Genomic DNA, 15,683 nt, shown 5'->3' with positions numbered 1-15,683 from the left:
TGAAACCCCACCTCTACTAAAAATACAAAAATTTGCCAGGCTGGTGGCACATGCCTGTAATCCCAGCTACTCAGGAGGCTGAGGTAGGAGAATTGCTTGAACGTGGGAGTTGGAGGTTGCAGTGAGCTGAGATTGTGCCACTGCACTCTAGCCTGGGTGACAGAGCGAGACTCTATCTCAAAAAAACCCAAAAAAAACAAGAGTGGACCCTAATGTAACCTATGGAACTTCAGTTAATAATGAATCTGTATTGGCTCATCAATTGTAACAAAGGTACCACACTAATGGAAGATGTTAATAATAGGAAAAACAGATGGGGAGGATGGGGGAGGTACAGAGGTATATGGGAACACTCTGTACTATCTGATCAGTTTTTCTGTAGAACCTAAGAGGCCAAAAAAAAGAAAACTGTTTAAAATTTTTAAATATCTAGCTTACTGTTCCCCAGTGGGTTCAAATCATACAAAGTTAGTGTTTAACCTCCTGACCCTTGCTTGGGATTTCTCAGTTAAGATGGGTCCAGTTTGCAGTTTGAGCCCGTTTCATCAGTTCTGTTTGCCTCTTGCCTGTGTGTTAACTGTGCTCTTGCCTTTCTCCCTATCTGCTGGAATAGTTGGAATGCCAAGATGCCTTGGAAACAGCCGCCCGAGCCGAGGGCCTCTCTCTGGATGTCTCCATGCATTCTCAGCTCAGAATCCTGGACGAGGAGCATCCCAAGGGAAAGTACCACCATGGCTTGAGTGCTCTGAAGCCCATCCGGACTACTTCCAAGTAAGACGCCCTGCCGGCTGATGACATGAAGCATCAAAGGCATTTTTTTTTTTTTTTTTTTTTTTTGAAACGGAGTCTTGCTCTGTCGCCAGGCTGGAGTGCAATGGTACGGTCTCGGCCCACTGCAATCTCCGCCTCCTGGGTTCAAGTGATTCTCCTGCCTCAGCCTCCTGAGTATCTGGGACTACAGGCACCACCAAGCCCAGCTAATTTTTTTGTATTTTTAGTAGAGATGAGGTTTCACCATATTGGCCAGGAAGGGCTTCAATCTCCTGACCTCATGATCCACCCGCCTTGGCCTCCCAAAGTGCTGGGATTACAGGTGTGAGCCACCACACCCGGCCCATCAAAGCCGTTTTAGAACATTCAGGCCAAGATTAGATCAGCTGAGGAGACCTGTCTTTAGTTAAGAGCTCTGTTCACTAAACTCTGTCTTTTAAACACGGGCTGCCCTCTTCATGCGTGTTGATAGCTTTGTGATTTCGGTTTTCTCTCCTTAGACACCAGCACCCAGTGGACAATGCTGGGCTTTTTTCCTGTATGACTTTTTCGTGGCTTTCTTCTCTGGCCCGTGTGGCCCACAAGAAGGGGGAACTCTCAATGGAAGACGTGTGGTCTCTGTCCAAGCACGAGTCTTCTGACGTGAACTGCAGAAGGTAGGCGCCTCTGGTCCACCCTCATCTCCCCCATGCTGGGTGGGCAGGGCCTGAGCTAGGAGTGTGAAGTCCACAGCTCTGTGTCTTTAAAGAGCCAAGCTGTCCAGTGGAGGGTGGGCGGCCTGGGGATGACTTTCTCTTTGCTCTTTTGCTTTATCTCCTATTTCACCTTTGATCCTGTTTTAACCACGGGCTTTCTCTCTCTCTCTCAGCCCCGCTTCTCTTCCTGAGTCTGCAGGGAGATTATGTTGCTGCCTTGTGACAGAATACATTTTTGTGGTAGCTGATTGTCATGATTAAAATCTAGTTTACAACTTCACATTTTACCACAGGAACCTTCAGAAAGGGTCGGGGGCCCCTGAAAAAGGAAGTTCTTATTCACAAATTGCATTCAGGGATCATTTCCTGGGTGGAAAGAAAGGCTTTTGCTCTCATCATTTTCTGTATCCTGGGAGGCTCCCTATACAGGGTAAATATGTAGTTCCCCAGGAAGGGTATTTTTTCCCAGAAGGTGAAGACTATGTACATAATTTTAAAGGAGAGACTTATGTGAGTGGTGGCAAAACCTGGAGACAAAAAGTGGTGGCAGGCGGGGAGCTAGGTGTGCCTTTCCCCCGGGGAGATGTGTAACGAGGACGTGTGCCCTTATTAAGACTAGAGAGACTGTGGCAAGAAGAACTGAATGAAGTTGGGCCAGACGCTGCTTCCCTGCGAAGGGTTGTGTGGATCTTCTGCCGCACCAGGCTCATCCTGTCCATCGTGTGCCTGATGATCACGCAGCTGGCTGGCTTCAGTGGACCAGTAAGTTCTAACCATCCTTTCCGACAGTCTCCAGGGGCCCGGCCACGGCCAGCTCTAACACTCTTATTCTGTTCCAGGGGTTGTGCTCAGCTTTGGGCTAGGTAGCAGTCTTAGAGATGCCTTCAGGACTGTTGAAAGGGGTCGATGGATTTTGGAGTGAATGGTGGCTTGGCAACAGCTGGAAGGATGAAAGGGCAGTGTTGCCAGAGAAGAAATGGAACTGGCTTGATTTCTGGGCGGGGGTAAAATGGAACTGATTCCAGTTCTGCACAGGACTGTGCTTCTCGGTTGTGTGTTGACATGAAATGATAGTCGGTGCAGGCAGATGTGTCTTGCAGTGCTGTGAGTGGGTGAGAGCACATTATGTGGCCTGGGCTGGTGAGCCAGCGCTGGGGACATGCCGAGTGCCTGGAGGCAGAGTTATCACATGTTTGGCGGGTCCATGGCAAATAAGCCCTGAGAAAACTAGAGGACTGTCGAGGATTTTAGAGTCTGACCTGGAGTCCATTTAAGTTTGACTTATAGTGTAACTGTGTGGCAAGCGTTGGGGTGGCAGCCGTGGTTTTCCCCAGTCTGTACTGATGCAGAGTAGACAAGAGAGCCTTTGACGTTCACTCTGTTTCCTGGGCACCTGTTTCTTACACTTGCTGTGCTGCCTTACACTTGAGACCTTGATTAAATCTATTCTCTACACATTTGCCTTGAGGCATCGGAGCAGTAGTACTGCTTGTACTGTGCGTTTTCCGTGTGTGGGTAAAGCTGGAGGTTCATGGTTTCGGTAAGTATGTGCCTCAGATGCATGGTGATTAGGTAAAACTAATTTGCAGTTTTGTTTTTGTTTTTGTTTTTTTAATGTTTGATGCCTCTTGTTAAAGTTTTGATCTCTTTTCTGAAGCAGAGAACACTACTTTTCTGGTATTGGGTTTCTATATTATTAATAATTGACCAACTAACATACTTTATATAAAAGTTTTAAGTAAGAAGGACCATGTAACTGAAATGTTGTGTTATGTAATTTACCAAAATGGCAAACACTTTCATAGAGCCAGCTTCCCCCAAGAAGAGCTTCTGTCATTGTTTCACTACAGGGCTGGTGGCTGCTCTTACCTCATAGAATTCATTCCTCTGGGTAGCACCCTATGCAGGCTTTCCGAATAAAGTGATCATGGGCTTTCTTGATTCCATTTGGCCAATGCAAGAACTTCATTGACTCCCCTCTAAAAAAAAATTCCATGGATTGTTGGGATTTTTATTTTTATTTTTTGAAAAAAAGTTACCTATCCATATTCAGCTTGGTGGCTTCACGGTCACTCCCCCTGAACATTCGTATATTCTGTAATCTCTCATTTATGGTGCAGAACACTGGGATACTAACCTCTAGGAAACTGTTCTAGCTGCCAGGGAAAGCTAAGAGCCCTCCTTTCACAGGAAAGCAGCAGCGTGCTTTTTCTTCTCTCTGCCCTTTCAGGGAAGAGCATCTTAAGGCCAGTGTTATTTCATGGGATTCTGTCCTGGAACTGAGAAAGCAATGGACTCATCCATAGTGTCTTATACATTTAAAAGTGTAAATAATACACACTTCCTTTTTTGGAACTCCAATTCTAATATGTTTCTTTTCCATTGGAAATTGAAAAACCAGGCTGGTTTTGAGATTAGTACTAGCAGTGAGTAAACCTCCTCTCTGTGGCCTTAAATCCTTTTGAGGAACATTCGTTTTAGATTTTTGCAAGTTTCCTAATCTGGCACGACTTTCAAACTAGCTTAATCTGTCCTTACAGAAACCTGTATAAGGACAGACTGCCCACATACGGGCTCCCCAAATAAAACGGCGTTTTTATTTCTTGTCCCTGCTCGGGTTTCACCGAACCTTGGTAGCCATACACAGAACAAATGAAACACAATCAAGTTGTTGTGCTGTGTTTGTTTTTACCTACTGGCCAGCTGATGCTGACATTTATACACCAAGATGATCCAAGGCTTTGGTGATGCCAGTGGACTAGCGCCATATGTGCAGGGTGCCTGGGGGTCATAATAATATTCACGGAGTACCAGACTCTCTAACAGTATGGTCCTGTGTAGCCACATTGCTACACTTACAGAGATGCTTTGGGGCCTTTTTGGATTAAGACAGTTCTAAAAGACCAGGCCTCACCTGTGATCTGTGTATAAAGAATTAGCATCGCACCTAGATCTGCAAGAGAAGGCCGCCTCCTGCAGTGCTATCTCTTGGTGAATGCTAACTCTGCCCGAGGGCCTTTTGGGGAAAGGACAGTGTAAAACCCTTAGAGAGGTAAGTTTCCTACCCTTCCAACCTCTCTCCACCTGCAGCTTGCTTGGTGCTGTCAGGATCTGGATTTGGGGGGAGTCTCTCTGTAGTGGAACCAGTGACAGAAGCTGTTCTTTAGAATTTTCAGGATGGCTGTATTCTGCGGTCAGAATGAGAGAGTCAAGCTGGGCAGAATCTCTCGCCAAGAGTTCAGGTAAGGTAATGTTTATTCACTGGGAATGCTTTCCACAGCCAGACAGCTATGCTAACAGTCTCAAGTTTTCTTCCAGTTTGTTTAGATTTAAATGATACATTTGTAACTTTTTAAAAACTAAATTTTGGTTGGATTTTTCGTGGAAATCTCTTTTTTCTTTATCCCCTAAAAAATGGTTTGAAATGTCATTGTTATTTAAAAACCCGATGTGTTGGAACTTCTTTAATCTGCTGTTTCCTCTTTTTCCCCCCCCTTTGAAAGTTTCGCATAGTATAAACATTCACTATGTCTTTTACCTTCCCTGCTCCTCCCCTCTGGGAGGCGCTGATGCTATTACCTGGTGCTGAAAAATGGCACTCTAAAGGTATGGGAAGGAAGGAGCCCAAGGCAACCACCTGCTGTCCTTTCAGCCTTCCTTTGGAGACTGCTCCATCAGTGCTGAGGTGTGTGGGAACAGGCGTCACTGCACCGCCATCTTACTGAGTTGCTTCACGTGAGGAAAAGGGGGCTTTGGCCCTGTGACTCAGTTCCACATTTTGGATTGCATACTGGAAAAGAAGCCAATCTTCTTGCTAGTAAACCAGCAACCCGGCTGTATACAGTGGTGACCCAAGCAATGGATATAAATCTAAAAGTCTGAGGGAGGGGAGAGGTGGAATACAGTAGTTCTTGGAATCTGAAGTCTCCTATTTGATCAGGTTATTTCCTGGGACTTGGCAAAAATCTGATTGGTGGGGATCTCCTAGGACCTAGTGGACATCTGGTATTAATTTAATCTCAGGAAAAACAAGAAATTAACCCAGAGAGATTCTGGGTTCTGGAATTCAGCATAGCTACCTCCGGACCGTGGTGTCTGGCCTCCATTTTTGTCTGTCATTCAGCTCTGACTTACAGCTGCAGTCACCTTTGCTATAAGGAACCTGGGTATAGGGGTGGATGGGCTTCACGTTAATTTTTTTCTTCCTTTAGGGTGGGGGATTGGTTTGGCTTTCTTTTGTTGTTGTTTTTTGTTTTATTTTTGTCAATCAAGATTGATTTTTAGATGCAAGGACTTGAAAAGACCCAGAAGGATGCCACCAGTTTTTCCTTGAGGCCTAGGATTTTTTTTCCTGTCCCGAGCAGAGGTAATTCCTCACAGCTTAGTGCACCCGTGGCACCAGCCATTTTGAGCAGAGCACCTCTTTGGGGAGCTTTTCGTTTTGTTTTGTTTTTAATTCTCTTTCCTTAGCAGCAAGGTCTTTTTTCCTAGAGAATCTACTCCATTGCAGAATCATTGCAACCTCAGGAGCCCTCACTGATTGAGTGCTGTCAGCCTGATATACTACTTTGGACTCTGGAAACAGATATGGGTTCTATTCTCTATTTCTACTGTGTGTCGTTAAACAACCGTCGGAGGCCAGATGACCTGTTAGATGGCTAGTCCTGTATAATTTGACTCTGTATGTTTCAATGTATGTTACTGCAATGCTTCACCTGCTGTACAGTGTTTGTGAGATGCTCTTTGAAGATGGTACTTTTATATTTTTTCATTTTCAATAAAAGTACATTCCTTCCCACTTCCTGGTATTTAATACTGTTGCTGAATGTGCCTTGTGTGAGTGTGTGCTCCGGCGTTGCAGGACCTCAGCTGGAGGTGGCACTCGGTGGTTCTTGGGGGCTGGCCGCCTTCCCTCTGCAGGTGGTGTTAGACATATACTGCCTGAGGTAACATGTTTTCATTTTTGGGAGGGAGTTGGGAGTGGGGTGGGCCCATGGGAGGGTCTCTGGAGTTTTGATAGCCTGCTTTGTTTGCTCTCTTCTGTACTATTAAACTGCTGATGTTTATTTTCAGGAATGTTTTGCAAATGCACTTCTCACTCTTCCCCAGTACAACTGTAGGTACACTGTTCCTTTTTATCAAATAAGCACGTTTGAAATGATCCAAAAAAAGGTCTTAATTTCATGTAAAGAAATGTATCCATGTGTGGAGATACTGGAATAAGGTCAAAGTTGTACTTTTGAATGACCATGTGTTTAGAGTTAACTTCAGCTCATTGATAGGTTTATGTTACATTAGAAAGAGTAATGGTTTTGATGGTGTCCTGTAAGGAAGAAAGTTTTCAATTAGACCTAGCTCCTGCAGAATGCCCTGAGGAAATTACTGCAGGCAGCTTGTAATAACTGGGTCCTCCAAAGTTTTGTTTTGCTTGCACACTGGTCCCTGAGTGGAGCTGCCTACTCTTTCTAACTTAACATAAAACTATGGCATTGTGTGTGAGTGCCGTGGAGATGTTGACATTGGTGTGTATCTCTCCCTGTAGGCCTTCATGGTGAAACACCTCTTGGAGTATACCCAGGCAACAGAGTCTAACCTGCAGTACAGCTTGTTGTTAGTCCTGGGCCTCCTTCTGACAGAAATCGTGCGGTCTTGGTCGCTTGCACTGACTTGGGCATTGAATTACCGAACCGGTGTCCGCTTGCGGGGGGCCATCCTAACCATGGCATTTAAGAAGATCCTTAAGTTGAAGAACATTAAAGAGAAATCCCTGGGTGAGGTGAGTGAGGGGTGTTTGCTTCACAGCAGAGGGCAACTTCCTAGCTTGAGGTTTGTTCCTCTAGGGCCCTGCCTCCTGAGATGAATGAACCATGTCCTTGCAGGGCTCCCTCACTACTCTTTGTATCTTACAGCTCATCAACATTTGCTCCAATGATGGGCAGAGGATGTTTGAGGCAGCAGCCGTTGGCAGCCTGCTGGCTGGAGGACCCGTTGTTGCCATCTTAGGCATGATTTATAATGTAATTATTCTGGGACCAACAGGCTTCCTGGGATCAGCTGTTTTTATCCTCTTTTACCCAGCAATGGTGAGTAAGCCTCCCAGCTGAATCTTGGCAGTTTCTCCTTAGGAAATGAGTTACTTCCATTGGGTTATAGTAGGCATTGCTGAGGTGTCACATCTCTGATTGGAAATTTCCTCAAAGCAGATTAAATCTAGAGCTAGATAGCGCTTGCTCCGTTGGGACAGAATTTTGACTTGAGAGGAGGTAAGGTGTCACTTGCATGAAAAAGAGTCTGAATGAGAAGGCCAGCCAGTGAGCCCTGTCTCACTTGACGTAGGAGTGTTTGAGTCACTGCGCTGGAGTTGGTGCTAAGTGATAGGGCCCTCCTGCCTCCCCTTTGGAAACACGCAGTATCTGTGGTCACTATTGAGAATAGATACTTACTTGTCTTCATTGCCTTACAAAGAGATAAGAATTCAGTAATGTTTTATTACAGTTCAATAGGTCACTTTTATTAAAGACAGTACAGCTACATAACATCCTAGGAAACAGGATTATGTGCTCATTTTATTGAGAATGACCTTCAGCAGATTAGGTAGTTCTCAAGTTTGAATGAGCTTTAATTTGGTGTGGCATCGCTTTTCCTTTCAGATGTTTGCATCACGGCTCACAGCATATTTCAGGAGAAAATGCGTGGCTGCCACGGATGAACGTGTCCAGAAGATGAATGAAGTTCTTACCTACATTAAATTTATTAAAATGTATGCCTGGGTCAAAGCATTTTCTCAAAGTGTTCAAAGTGAGTTTAAAGATTTCGTATGTGCATGTGATAGAAGGACTTTGGATTCTTTGGGTCTTATTCACACACTTGGCTTTCTGAACACATTACATACTAGGACTAGTGTCTAGTATATCGTAGGACATAATATCATAGAATCTTTGTGTTCAAAAGGGATCTTAGAGGTTTGAACCCATAACCTCATCTCACTGATGAGGAAATTGAGACCTGGGAAAATGGATTTTTCCCAGTTAATACACAGCTAGTTAGGAATAATTCAGTTTCAAAGTCCCCTGTGTATATTCTCATTCTGCCCATGATTTCCCAGCCTGGTCATGAGACTTTGAGGTAAGCTGGGAGTCAGGATGGCTGGATGCTGGTCCTAGCTCTGTCAAATATGTAAGTGCCAATAAAGCTAGGAGAAAGAGCACAGATGGGGCATTCAGAAAGATCTCCACACGAGTTGAACCAGTGTGCCTTAAAACGGATGAAATTGAAGCAGGAGATACTTAAAACCAAATGCTAGATACTTAATTTAAATAAAAGAGATGAGGCTATTGGTGGACCATAACCTCATTAGGAGCTGAGTCCAATGCTGTAAAACAGTCAATACATTATAGGTGGAGTAGAAATACAGTGTTCAGGTCGGGCGCCAGTGGCGCACACCTGTAATCCCAGCACTTTGGGAGGCTGAGGGAGGAGGATCACCTGAGGTCAGGAGTTAAAGACCAGCCCGGCCAATATGGTGAAACCCCATCTGTACTAAAAATACAAAAATTAGCTGGGTGTGGTGGCATGTTCCTGTAATTCCAGCTACTTGGGAGACAGAGACAGGAGAATGAATCGCTTGAACCCAGGAGGCAGAGGTTGCAGTGAGCTGAGATCACGCCATTGCACTCCAGCCTGGGTGTTGCAGTGAGACTCTGTCTCAAAAAAAAAAAAAAAAAGAAAAAGAAAAAGTGTTCAGAGCAAGGCAGCTGTTTTCCTTTCATTGAGTAACCTTCAGGAACATGATGTCCAGTTCTGGAATCTGCATTTGATTTATGAGGGCTGTTAAGCTAAGAAGCATCCAGAGGAGGTGACCACTCAAGAGGTGCCCCCCAGTGGATGGGGCTGCCTTGTTAAACAGTGAGTTTGTTTCTACTGGAGTGGAACAAATGGTTTCTGAATGGACAGCTGCCAGCAGGTTGATGGGAGGATGGCTGCCAGTGGTCCTTCTGGCTCTCTGATTCTATAGTTTTATGGTCTTTTTTCTGAGATTCCCCTCATCCATCAGCCCCTGACTGGTATCTTTACCTGTAGGTATTAATTTGAAAAGAGTGTTCTTACTCATTATAGACATGGCCAAGGTGTATAATAAATGTTAAAGTAAGGAGTTCAGTGTTTTTATGTGACTTACAAACTAGCTGTGAAGATAGTTCCCCAATGCCTTAGGCAGTGGTAACACCTTTAAGGTCAGTGCATAGCCTCTTAGAAGAATTAAGTATTTGCCAGGTGTGGTGTTGCATGCCTGTAATCCCAGCACTTTGGGGGGCTGAGGCGGGTGGAACACCTGAGATCAGGAGTTCAAGAGCAGCCTGGCCAACATGACAAAACCCCTTCTCTGCTGAAAATACAAAAATTAGCCAGGCGTGATGGCACAGCCTGTAATCCCAGCTACCCAAGAGGCCAAGGCAGGAGGATCAGTTGAACCCGGGAGGCAGAGGTTGCAGTGAGCTGAGATCACACCACTGCACTCAAACCTGGGCAACAGAGTGAGACTCCATCTTAAAAAAAAAAAAAAAAGTATTGTTCGGGTGAGGTGGCTTATGCCTTTAGTCTCAACGCTTTGGAAGGAGAGACAGGATCACTAGAGCCCAGGAGTTCGAGACCAGCCTGGGCAGCGTAGTGAGACCTCATCTCTACAAAAAATAAAACTTAACTGGGCATGGTAGTGCACACCTGTGGTCCCAGCTACTTGGGAAGCTAAGGTGGAAGGATTACTTGAGCCATGGAGGTTGAGGTTTCAGTGAGCCATGATTGTGCCACTGCACTCCAGCCTGAGCAACAGAGTGAGACCTCGTCTGAAAAAAAAAAAGTATCTTATTGTTCTGCTTCCTGCTCCATGGTCTTCAGTGCTGTATGGTTGCTTTGCTAATAAGGGGGTTGATCTTGCAAATATTTAAGAAAAATCATTCTGCCTATAGAAATTATATTTCACCTATCTTCCAGTTGTCGTTACTGCATTTTTGTATGGAAGCTTCTATGCCACTGCCAACATACAGCAGGCACTCTACGAAATCTTAGTTACCTCCCCACCGCCTTTCTTTTTTTTTCCTTTTGAAACAAAGTCTGGCTTTGTCACCCAGACTGGAATACAGTGGTGCAATCTTGGCACACTGCAACCTCCACCTCCCGGGTTCAAGCGATTCTCTGGCCTCAGCCTCCCAAGTAGCTGGGATCACAGGCGTGTACTAACACACCCAGCTAATTTTTGTATTTTTAGCGGGACGGGGTTTCGCCATGTTGGCCAGGACGGTCTCGAACTCCTGACCTCAGGTGATTCCCCCTGCTTTGGCCTCCCAAAGTGCTGGGATTATAGGCGTGAGCCACCACGCCCGACCTCTTAGTCCCTTTTTAATTCTCCAGTGTCATTGTGTTGTCTTTCGTATTAATTCCTTAGGCAAAAATTAAACAACAACCGGGTAAGCCAACGCATTTGCCAATTACAGATACAATTAATGTGTTCATTCTTTCTAAACCTAAGAAACTGACAAGAAAAATCAGAAAAAGGTATCATAGAAGATGATCATTGTGTTCATGTATAGTGATTGCTTTCTGTTAGATTCATTCCTGTCACTTGATCCATTTCAAACCTCAGCCTTTTATACCAGCTGTAGTGGTAAAGTTGATAGTCATAAGTGTTGAAGAGTGGCTGGAGACCTATGGAGTCTTGTTTGGAGGTGGAGGAACAACATCCCTAGGCTGCTTTTAACTTGCTTTGAAATTGGCTTGCTTTTTCATAGAAATCCGTGAGGAGGAGCGTCGGATATTGGAAAAAGCCGGGTACTTCCAGAGCATCACTGTGGGTGTGGCTCCCATTGTGGTGGTGATCGCCAGCGTAGTGACCTTCTCTGTTCATATGACCTTGGGCTTCGATCTGACAGCAGCACAGGTCAGGCAACCCTCAGGGATGGGGAACATTTTAGAAATACCACATTTGCTGGAGGCTGAGGCAGGAAAATCGCTTGAACCCAGGAAGCAGAGGTTATGGTGAACCGAGATTGCGCCACTGCACTCCAGCATGGATGACAGAGCGAGACTCCATCTCAAAAAAAAAAAAAAATACCGCCTATGGAGATGATGCTCTGATCTTCTTCTTACTGGACCTGGAGGTTTCCCCAAGAATTAGTAGATATTTTTTCATTCATGGGATTAAGCTGAGAAGCAGAAGAGTGGGGAGCCGGCCCTTATGCACAAATAGTGTATGAGTTGTTTTTAGTCAACCTAAATTTGAGTTTAATTCTGAAATTACAGATCATCCTGTGCTTCATATTTACTGGCAATTTCAATTGAATGTCTCAAAAACTCTACTTAAAAAAAAATGTGGCCGGGCATGGTGGCTCACACCTGTAATCCCAGCACTTTGGGAGGCCAAGGCAGGCGGGTCACTTGAGGTCAGGAGTTTGAGACCAGCCTGGCAAACATGGTGAAACCCCATCTCTACTAAAAATGCAAAAAATTAGCCAGGCGTGGTGGTGAGCGCCTGTAGTCCCAGCTACTCGGGAGGCTGAGGCAGGAGAATTGCTTGAACCTGGGAGGTGGAAGTTGCAGTGAGCCGAGATTGTGTCACTGCACTCCAGCCTGGGCGACAAAGCGAGACTCTGTCTCAAAAAAAAAAAAAAAAAAAAGGTAATTGACTTGTAATAACATCTGACAGCCAAGCTGCAGCCTTCCTAGCACCTGAGAGGAAATTGATGGTGTCAGGTTACTTTAGTTGCATAGCATAATTAGGCACAGTTTCTTCTCTTCTCCTATTTTCAGGCTTTCACTGTGGTGACAGTCTTCAATTCCATGACTTTTGCTTTGAAAGTAACACCATTTTCAGTAAAGTCCCTCTCAGAAGCCTCGGTGGCTGTTGACAGATTTAAGGTAAGTGGCTCCTTTCCCTGCCCCAGTGTCAGGAGCCCTCCCCACACAACTAACTGCTGGCTCTGTTCAAGGGGCCGCACAGGCTGGCCTCACTGGATTTAAGCTTGGCTTTGGCCTTTTGGCAAGTCGGTAAGAAAAATGGGGCAGTGGAGGAGACTGAATTGAGGGACGAGACTTACCACCTTTTTAAATTAATGTGAATTTTTACCTTCTGTGGATGGCCATGAGCTGAGCTCCCAGGATTGCAGAGTTCCCCTTTAGAGCTAGCCCCTTCCACCTAGTCCTGACATGGATGTGTCGCAACTCACTGGGCCTTGAAGTGGCTTAAACCTAGAAGACCAGCACTGTGGGGCATCTTCCCCTTGATCTTTGTTACTGTCACTTTGATTGGTTGACACGCTGAATCCTTTTTGATACTTTCTTTTTCCTGCCCTGTGGTTGCTACTCACGATGCAGGGAAAGCAGTGACATGGAAATAGTTGTAAAACTAGATCATGTTGAGAAGTGCAGTTAAGTAAGTATCAGCTTCTTTTTTTGCAGGTGGTTAGTTGATCATACCTTGGCTGTGTTCCTTGTTCCTTCAGGATAATACACATACATGATATGAAAGGGAGTATATTTGGGAGGGTGGAGAGAAATAGATATTTGACAGTGGTTAATACTAAACAAAAAAAAGGGGACGCCATGTGGGCTGGAATTCTTTGACATTGTCACTGCATAGATTAGCTCCTATGTCTCTGCTTGTCTTTATTGGCTGGTGAGAGGAATACGAAAGCAATTTTGGTGATGTGAAGGCTTGAAGCTCACACGTTTGAGGAATGGATATAATCATCTTGGAGGTTCAGGAGAAAACAAATTGGATTTTCTTCTTAAGAAATGTGGAAACTCAGTTCCTGGGATTTGTTTATATTCTACTTGTTTACAGTTGACCAGGTGACTTTTATTTGGTCAAGAAAGCCAGTCCTGGCCAGGCATGGTGGCTCACGCCTGTAATCCTAGCTCTTTGGGAGGCTGAGGCAGGTGGATCACTTGAGCCCAGGAGTTCAAGACCAGCCTGGGCAACACAGCAAGACCCCGTCTCTACAAAAAAATAAAAAAATAGCCAGGCGCAGTGGCATGCACCCATAGTCCTAGCTACTCGGGAGGCTGAGGTGGGAAGATTGCTTGAGCCCAGGAGGTTGAGGCTGCAGTGAGCTATGATCATGGCACTGCACTCCAGCCTGGACAACAGAGTGAAACTCTTACCTTTTTTTAAAAAAAAAAAAAAAAAAAAGAAGAAAGAAAAAGGAAGGAAGGGAGGGAGGGGAGAGAGAGAAGGAAGGAAGGAGAGGGAGAGCGAGGGGGAGGGGGAGGGGGAGAGGGAGGGGAAGAAAGCTAGTCTTCGAATGTGCCCCTCCCCGACCCCAGCATGGCCACTTAGAAAACCAAGAGCCAGAGTCTATGAAAAAAAATGGCCTAATGGGACTCTGAGCTTTATTTTTCTGAATCCGCAATAACCAGTCGTGGATGAAAGGCAAATGTTTGACCATAAGTTCTCCTTGCTGTTCATTTCTATATTCTTGTTAGTGAATGGATTTGGTAGCACTTTGAATAAAGTAAGGGCCTATAGTGTAGGTTGGTCCTCCCCTTGTTTTTCGAGGACTCTCATCTCCTGCTTAGTAATGAGGACTTGGATTAGCAGGTGGCTTTCACATCATAGGTCCCTCCTCTCTCCAGGAAGCTTCAGAGTTAATAATAGAAGCAGCACCACCCACAGCTCTATTTGATGCCCCATGAGACTTTAGACCCCTGCTATTTTATTCCTCTTGGCGGTCTCAGTCTCTTTTTTTCCTTCTTATTCTTTTTTTAATTAGATGCTTGGCACAAGATAGCAAGTATTTATGGCCAGGCTTGATGGCTAACACCTATAATCCCAGCACTTTGGGAGGCTGAGGTGGGTGGATCACTTGAGGTCAGGAGTTCAAGACCAGCGTGGCCAACACGGTAAAACCCCATCTCTACTAAAAATCCGAAAAATTAGCCAGGCGTGGTGGCGTGCGCCTGTAGTCCCAGCTGCTCAGTAGGCTGAGGCAGGAGAATCACTTGAACCTGGGAGGTGGGGGTTGCCATGAGCCGAGATGACGCCACTGCACTCCATCCAGCCTGGGCAACACAGAGAGACTCTGTCTCAGGAAAAAAAAAAAAAAAAAGAAGATAACAAGTATTTATTACTTAATTCCTCCCCAACTCTAAGCCGGTTCTTTCTTCTTCTTATCTTCAGATGTTTATTAATTAGAATTACGTTGACTTTATGAGGGTTGGAGGGCTGTTTTTTAGGTGTAAGGCAACTGTTTATTATGTTTCTGAGTACATTAAAGGAAGTCTGCCACAATTGGGGGCCCATCTAAGGCAGCCTTTTGAAAACAACAAAACTGTTCCTGGGATTGTATCTCCCCAAAAGCATCTGCCCTCCCATCATTTTTAGAAGATGGAATATAGAATAACAAGGATGGGTCTTGCTTCTTTGATTCATTTTACAGACCTTGAAACTCATTAATGATGTTACAGAGCCCTGCTTTTCACCCTGTGTCTTGTTTTACATCATTTTCTTTCTTTCTTTTTAAAATTGGAGTTGGAGATCTGATAGATTGGCAAGTATAGTGTTTTCTCTATTTCACCTACCCTGCAAGTGCATCTTGCAGGAGAACTTGTTGCTTCCTGTTGGATAGTACGCATAAAGAATAGGAAAAGAGATATAAAATTTATTTATGTAACCTGTAATTTATAGATTTGATGACCTGTAGAAAGGCAGTGCGAAGCTGCACTGATTGTCACCAGTGGAATAGGGTGGCTTGTTCTAGCAAATACAGACACAGGACACCCAGTGAAATACTGCATGGAATATACTTATACTGAAAAATTATTATTGTTTTTCTGGAATCTAAATTTGACTGGGGCCGGGCATGGTGGCTCATGCCTGTAATCCTAGCACTTTGGGAGGCTGAGTGGGTGGATCACTTGAGGCCAGGAGTTCGAGACCAGCCTGGCCAACTTGGTGAAACCCCATCTCTACTAAAAATACAAAAATTAGCTGGGCGTGGTGGTGGGTACCTGTAATCCCAGCTACTCGGGAGGGCTGAGACAGGAGAATGGCATGAATCTGGGAGGCAGAGGTTGCAGTGAGCTGAGATTGCACCCCTGCACTCCAGCCTGGGTGACAGAGTGAGACCCTGTCTCAAAAAAATAATTAATTAATTAATTTAATTGGGCATCTTATATTTATCTGGCAACCCTATGAGTAGTCCCCTCTTCTGCTCTCAACAGATTCAT

The 15,683-nt window shown here is 45.0% G+C and overlaps 1 protein-coding gene across 10 annotated transcripts in view; it reads left to right on the top strand.

The window, feature by feature from the left end:
• Positions 1-15,683, top strand: part of LOC105480601 (ATP binding cassette subfamily C member 5) — a 96,301-nt gene that overhangs the window by 28,452 nt on the left and 52,166 nt on the right. For 5 of the 10 annotated variants that reach the window (XR_011619943.1, XM_071091362.1, XM_071091364.1 and 2 more), the window contains exons 3-10: positions 614-771; positions 1,272-1,427; positions 2,081-2,228; positions 7,009-7,242; positions 7,376-7,549; positions 8,117-8,264; positions 11,249-11,397; positions 12,267-12,374. Coding sequence is in view for 9 of the 10 variants with exons in the window: in XM_071091362.1 (XP_070947463.1) it covers positions 614-771; positions 1,272-1,427; positions 2,081-2,228; positions 7,009-7,242; positions 7,376-7,549; positions 8,117-8,264; positions 11,249-11,397; positions 12,267-12,374 (1,275 nt within the window). In the remaining variant the exon portion in view is untranslated. Of the gene's footprint in view, positions 1-613; positions 772-1,271; positions 1,428-2,080; positions 2,229-4,633; positions 6,587-7,008; positions 7,243-7,375; positions 7,550-8,116; positions 8,265-11,248; positions 11,398-12,266; positions 12,375-15,683 lie in introns of those variants that run through there. The other 5 variants (XM_071091369.1, XM_071091368.1, XM_071091365.1 and 2 more) reach the window with 4 other exon arrangements.

Source organism: Macaca nemestrina, chromosome 2 (assembly GCF_043159975.1).
Source record: "Macaca nemestrina isolate mMacNem1 chromosome 2, mMacNem.hap1, whole genome shotgun sequence".
Taxonomy (NCBI): Eukaryota; Metazoa; Chordata; class Mammalia; order Primates; family Cercopithecidae; genus Macaca; species Macaca nemestrina.
This window is presented reverse-complemented; position numbering and strand designations above follow the sequence as displayed.